The 7,522-nt window shown below is 40.8% G+C and overlaps 1 protein-coding gene across 1 annotated transcript in view; it reads right to left on the reverse strand.

The window, feature by feature from the left end:
- LOC118410592 overlaps nt 1-5,931 on the reverse strand; it is a 12,138-nt gene extending 6,207 nt beyond the window's left edge. Inside the window, exon 1 of the mRNA XM_035812366.1 lies at nt 5,799-5,931. Coding sequence (XP_035668259.1) covers nt 5,799-5,931 — 133 coding nt within the window. The remainder of the gene's footprint in view (nt 1-5,798) is intronic.
- Nucleotides 5,932-7,522: the final 1,591 nt, after the last annotated feature.

The raw sequence follows: 7,522 nt of genomic DNA on the forward strand, positions 1-7,522 counted from the left end.
GCCCGTACTTGATAATACCACACAAGAATCCTTGATATATCTTATAATCTTAAACAAGACTTGCTAATTTTCTACAGCGTTATTTAGTTCAGAAAACAACACGAATCCATTCTCCTTGCGCCACCGTTTAAGCTGAAGTCTACCGGGCCTGCATACAAACACTTCAAATTGCGCGGTCAATATCTCCGTCTGGATTTCCTTTATAAAAGTTGTACAAGACGCCCGTAGGTAACAATGCTATACAAGAACCTATATATATTATAATCTGAAAACAAGACTGGTCAATTTTCTGCAGCATTATTTAGTTTAGAAAACAACACGAATCCATTCTCTGTGCAGTCACCGTTTCGGCTAGTATAAAGTTTACCAGGCATGCATATAAACACTTCAAAATGCGAGGTCAGTATCCCTGTTTGGATGTCCTTTTTAAAAGTTGTACAGGCCGCCCGTGGGTGACAATGCTACACAAGAATCCTATATATCTTGTGATTTAAAAACAAGACTTGTCAATTTTCTACAGCGTTATTTACTACAGAAAACAACACGAATCCATTCTCCGTGCGGTCACCGTTTGGGCTAATATCAAGTCTACCAGGCCTGCATATAAAAACTTCAAAATGCGCGGTCAACATCCTCGTTTGGATGTCCTTTTTAAAAGTTGTACAAGACGCCTGCAGGTAATAATGCTACACAAGAATCCTATATATATTATAATCTGAAAACAAGACTTGTCAATTTTCTACAGCGTTATTTACTACAGAAAACAACACGAATCCATTCTCCGTGCGGCCACCGTTTAAGCTTAAGTTTTCCGAATGCGTGGTCAACATCCTCGTTGGATATTCTTTTTAAAAGTTGTACAAGACGACCGTAGGTAATAATGCTATACAAGAATCCTATATATATTATAATCTGAAAACAAGACCTATCAATTTTCTACAGCGTTATTTAGTTCAGAAAACAACACGAATCCATTCTCCGTGCTCCACCCTGTACGCTAAAGTCTACCAGGCCTGCATACAAACACTTCAAAATGCGCGGTCAACATCCCTGTTTGGGTGTCCTTTTTTAAAAGTTGTACAAGACGACCGTAGGTAATAATGCTATACAAGAATCCTATATATATTATAATCTGAAAACAAGACCTATCAATTTTCTACAGCGTTATTTAGTTCAGAAAACAACACGAATCCATTCTCCGTGCTCCACCGTGTACGCTAAAGTCTACCAGGCCTGCATACAAACACTTCAAAGTGCGCGGTCAACATCCCTGTTTGGATGTCCTTTTTTAAAAGTTGTACAAGACGACCGTAGGTAATAATGCTACACAAGAATCCTACATATCTTATAATCTGAAAACAAGACCTGTCAATTTTCTACAGCGTTATTTAGTTCAGAAAACAACACGAATCCATTCTCCGTACGGTCACCGTTTCGGCTAATATAAAGTTTTATTGGACCTGCATACAAACACTTTAAAATGCGCGGTCAGCATCCCTGTTCGGATGTCCTTTTTAAAAGTTGTTCAAACCGCTATAACCGGTAATAATGCTACACAAGAATCCTATATATCTTATAATCTGAAAACAAGACCTGTCAATTTTCTACAGCGTTACTTAGTTCAGAAAACAACACGAATCCATTCTCTGTGCGGCCGTTTAAGCTAAAGTCTTCCGGACCTGCATACAAACACTTCGAAATGTGCGTTGAACATCCATTTTACTTGTACTTGTACTTGTACAAATATCAAACTTAGTGAAATTTAAAACTTAGTGCTTAACTTGTGCCTAACTCGTTTCTATGGCAACCTCACTCGCTCATATTTCACATAACGTCCTTGATTTAAGATACTATGTTTTTTTCTACATGTTGCCGTCATATTGATTTAGAGTTATTTAGAAGCTCGTGTTTGTGCACGTGCATTTAACTACATGTAATTAACATCGGAATCACGGAATTCCCTGTGTTTCCTACATGGAATTCTTACCGGTTCTGGATTACGATTTGTTTAGACAAATAACCACCATTGTTTGTTCCAGCACCAGCCGTTGCATACATTTTCGTGTGTTTATTTTTCCTATTGTCTTTATGACGCATCAAGCAACCAGTTTGAACCCAATTACCATATAAGTGACGCCTTTCCATATACTACCCATTAGCTTGCTTAGATTACGGTAACGACAGAACGAGGTACGTTATAGCGGAGTTTTCACCTTGAAGCACTATGGATGGATTGGACATGGATTCTGAAGCATTTTCGAAGCAAAGCAGTCAGGAATCTGCGAATGACGTGTCTTCCGAATCGGAGCCGAGACATGCTGACAACCCACTGATTATGAGAGCGGCCGTACCAAGACTCCGTGATAGCGACAAACCGTACGAAAAACTCGAGAGGGTTTTCCGCCAAGAAGAGGAGCACAATGGTGCCGTCTGTACTGCTGTTGAGTTTTGGATGGACAAAAAGCAGACAAAATGCCTCATCCAAGTGGAGCTGAGAAAGAATGACGGTCACGGGCACTATATTTGCCCATGGCCTTCCTGTCGGTTTGGAAGAAGGGCAAAGCATCAGGTTGCAGACCACATCAGGAAAATACACGGCGGGCCAAACTACTGTGAAACCTGTGGGCATGTAACGAAGACGGTTTCAGCTATTCAGAAGCATCGGAAGCGAAAAGGACATGACACCCCAGCACTACAACCACTGCGTTATGTGTACAGAGTTGCTGCTGTGAGGAGATACAGCAGAGAAGTGTGCAACGAATTTTTTGTTCCCTTTGCTGAAAAACAGTAAGCAGTAGCATAATTATGTTCCTGTTAAATAAGAACGATGTGAGAGTCAGTACGTCAAGTAAGAGTTGTTCGTAATATTAGCTGCTAGAGTTTACAGTGTGACTGTCCACACATCTGCTTGGATATGAGACATGGTTGTACCAATAATTTGTTTGTTAAACTTTTATGGTTTAAAGTTTTTCTTCTTCACTAATTTAGCTTTTGGCCAAGGTTTCAATAGCACTAAGTATCATGCAATCTTTTTCAGTGGAAATTGGAAGTGGTTTGACCGGTGCAACATGGGGATGGGGATATGGGGATATTTAGTTGATAGCTAGATTCCACTACTTGTACAGACAGCAAGGTAAATAGTATTATGCTGTACGATCGTACCAGTTTCTCTTTAGACAGTCGCACTTTATCACCACTTTGGGAGAAGTTTCAACTTAGTTTTATCTGCAATGGCATTGAGTACAAAATGTACAAAGCTTACACAATCCTGTTTAGTATTAGTAAAAAGGAATATGTAAAATTACAACATTAACACCCTCGCAAAGAAAGTAGCACCTTATTTGTATGTCAAAGCCGGTCTTTCACAAAGCGGTGCTTGTATCAGTCCGTTACAATGGAGCTCTTATATACAGGGAAAACAGCTAGGAAGCAGGGATTTACATACCAGTCTTATCAACCTGACAAAAACAGTAACAATCGTTTATTTAAATCTTGATGACAGGACTTGAAAAGCAGGCTCCAATAGTCTTAGTAACCAATGTGATGGCACTAGCATGATGCACTGGCAAAATTCAGATCGTAATTAACACATTTGAATAAAATATTTAGGTGATTATTCTCTTCAAAACGTGTCATACTGCCTATTTTGTTGGGTATAACATTAATGATGGTAAATTGATTTAAACTGAGTTGGAGACGTTTGTCAGAAATATGGCGCATTTGCGCAGAGGACAAAAGAGACTCGGGAACTATAAATAATACGGGTGGATACCAAGTACCCTGGCTGCCAGAGAACAGCGCTCAGCGGCTACGATTTTTTCTCAGGCCCTTGGCAACATGCCCAGTAAATCGAGGTTGACGGGCGGAGATGTAGTAGTAGTCGATTCTTTACCGGCTCGCCCCTCAAGCGCCCGGTAAAAATCCCGACTACTATAGGGTGGTGTTGGACCCGCGTTTGGTGGGATGTATTGCGATTCGCTATGTTATAGCAAGGAGGTTAAAGAAATTGCTTTTTAACCTCCTTGGTCATAGTACTGTGTGCCTGTAGAAAGGGACAACAATTAAATACTTTCAGTTCCACGTAAAATATTCGGTGCTTTCACTTGTAATTTCTTTTTTTTTTTGCTTTCACTGGTTAATCGGAAACATAGCAGTGGCACGCGAGGGAGAGTGGGGAGTTTTTCACACCTTTTGTTCTGACTGAACGATAGATAATGACTTTGCCAAAGGCTTTGTATCGCTTACAACGCATGTTTTGTGAGAATATTCCACGAATATTTAGCCCATAAAACTGAGAAGAGTGGTGTGGACTAAAAAGGCATTTTGTCTTGAATGTGTACGAAGTCAGCTTCTGGAGTGGAATGCACCTTTAACGTTGTGCATGTGTATCTGTGGGTCGTCTTGTTGCCTCTAGGCAAAATCTTCATACATAAACGTTAGTTAGCACACTTACCTTTTACACAGTATGGCAAATCACATTACTTCATATCTTATGAAAGTAGAAATCACATTAGTTTCACATATAAAAAATGTGATTTGCTATCACATTTTTTCACATCTTGCAAGTTTGTGAACATCACATAAAATTCACATTTCTCAGCCCGCCAGTTGTCTTTACATTTTTTTTCACATTTCGTAGCCGGCCACATTTCACATGAGTTTAACATGAAGTCACATTTCATAGAATGTGATTCAATTTAACATTATTTCACATTTTCAACAAGGGCCCTTTTCACATAAAAATCACATAAGTATAGCCGGTAGAAGCATGTATGGACAGTCACATAATTTCACATAATGGCTGCACAACCAATGTCACATTATATATTAGGTAACATATTTTCACATTTCAAAATGTGATTCTTCAAGACCGTTTTGGGGAAATTTGAAAAAATGTGATGTAAGCTAATAACATTTTTATCACATAAAGCTCAATTTCTGTGCCACCCTTCAGAAATGTGACGTGAATGTTATTTTATGTGATTATATGTCAACTTATGTGATAAAATGTGATACTGTTGAACCTCAAAATGTTTCACATTATATCACATTTTCACGGAATTTCGCCGAAAATTCACATAATTTTCACATTTATGCACCTTGTAGTTATATTTCACTTTTCTATACATTTCTACGTCTGTTGTTCAATTGGATGCAATTGAAACAAGATAGGGGATATGCATGTAACAATGAACTGTGATAGATATCGTTATACAAAAAGACTACTCGAATGCTAGTGTGGACTATATCTAAATAGGTTGAGTTTGAGTTCTTTTTTGGAAGCAGAGGAAGACATAGAGCACCATAGCGGCTTTAAGTTTACCTCTACCTTTAGACGTTCATACTTTTCAATTTGTCTATGCACAACTACTTTGGCGTTTTGATCAAAAGTAAAAGTTCACGTTGACCCGGAAGTAGATAATCCTCGTGCTGTAATCCTACCCTCGTGAAGCCCCCATACCGCCCCAAACCACGCCAAAAATACGGAGACACAGTTTACTTTAAACATCCTTATTATTAAGCCTGATATTTATTCAGACGAGCCTCACGAGGATCTCTTGGCTACAAACACAAATTAACTGGTCTGATTTGGGCAATCGTGACAGTAAATCGACCTATACAGTGGATTATGCTCGCGCACCGAGGACTGCGTGCCGTCCCCCCTGCTGGGTGCATTCTCTCCCCTGTGAGACATTCTGGAATGTGACAGTTTATGCAGTGGTACTTCTTGTTCGTGTTTTTGAGGAGGGATTTGGTTTCCTCACTCAAGCCTGTGCAGTCAAAGTGTGTCCAGCTACCACAATCGTCACAGCAGACGAACACGTCGCCGTGTATTTCGTGTTTGTCACAGACGGCGCATTTCGTGGCTTGTTCTGTTCCACCGTAGTCGGGCTCGCTGGGGTGTCGCTCAGCTGCGTCTGCCAGCACCATGGCTTGCAGGGTGTCATAATGTGAGCATAGCCATAAAGCGTAGCAGGTACCTTGTATCAACAGTCTGTGCGTGTTGTACACTGTGATGTGAATTGAGCCGAGTTCTCTCTCGGGCTGCTGAGCAGAGTCTTTGAACGTGGTGCTAAACTGAGTGCTAAGCTTGGTACCTTTCGCTGTGACCCGATCTTTTCCTTGTACACATATAGGCATGATTTGGGTCATCAGGCCACAAGGTGGCGCTACGCCCAAAACAAACATAGCTTGGGTCAGCAGGCGACAAGGTCGCGTTACACATAAAACGAACATAAAAGGCTTGATTCAGGTAATCAGGCGACAAGGTCGCGTTACGTCCAAACGAACATACACAGCATGAATTGGATCATCAGGCCACAAGGTGGCTTTACGCACAAAACGAACATAGGAGGTATGATTTGCGTCATCAGGCCACAAGGTCGCCGTTACGCACAAAACGAACATAGAAAGCATGATTTGGTTCATCAGGCGACAAGGCCGCATTACGCCAAAAACGAACCTAGTGTGATTTGGGTCATCGGGCGACAACGTCGCATTACGCCCAAAATGACATAGAAGGCATCATTTGGGTCATCAGGCCAAAAGGTGGCGTTACGCCCAAAACGAACATACAAAGCATGATTTGGGTCATCAAGCCATAAGGTCGCGTTACGCCCAAAACGAACATAGAAAGCATGATTTGGGTCATCAGGCCACAAGGTCACGTTACGCCCAAAACGAACATAGCATGATTTGGGTCAGCAGGCCACAAGGTCGCGTTACACATAAAACGAACATAAAAGTCATGATTTGGGTAATCAGGCTACAGGGTCGCATTACGCCCAAAACGAACATAGAAAGCATGACTTGGGTCATCAGGCGACAAGGTCACGCTACGCCCAAAACGAACATAGCATGATTTGGGTCAGCAGGCCACAAGGTCGCGTTACACATAAAACGAACATAAAAGTCATGATTTGGGTAATCAGGCTACAGGGTCGCATTACGCCCAAAACGAACATAGAAAGCATGACTTGGGTCATCAGGCGACAAGGTCACGCTACGCCCAAAACAAACATAGTATGATTTGGGTCAGCAGGCCACAAGATCGTGATACGCCTAAAATAGCATCGTGATCTCTACTGTGACATATATATAAAATGGTAGATCATTGTTTCATTTCAGCAAGAAATCTCAAATGAGATGTATGTATTTTTACATCAGACTCATTCCCCTATTTTTTTGCCATTTGCGAAGTTTTTTTTCGGGGGTTCTATAGCCAGCAATTTAGTCAGTTTGATTTGTTCGTTTTTAATTGGATATACAAATATGCATCAATTGTTGTTACAGTAGTCATTGCGTATACATGGGAAGTACATGTAATTCAATGATTGCATCCATTAAATAAAAGCAGACGACTGAACAGAGTATTGTGTTTTACTGTATTTACATCTTGGTGAGGGAGGTATGAGGTAGTTTGATGCACCTGAACAGACAATGGTGTTTTACTGTGTTTGGATCTTGGGGAGGGGGGGTACGAGGTACTTTGATGCAGAAAGATCAACTTTTGTCATAAACC

The sequence above is a fragment of the Branchiostoma floridae genome, chromosome 2 (assembly GCF_000003815.2).
Source record: "Branchiostoma floridae strain S238N-H82 chromosome 2, Bfl_VNyyK, whole genome shotgun sequence".
NCBI classification, from domain to species: domain Eukaryota; kingdom Metazoa; phylum Chordata; class Leptocardii; order Amphioxiformes; family Branchiostomatidae; genus Branchiostoma; species Branchiostoma floridae.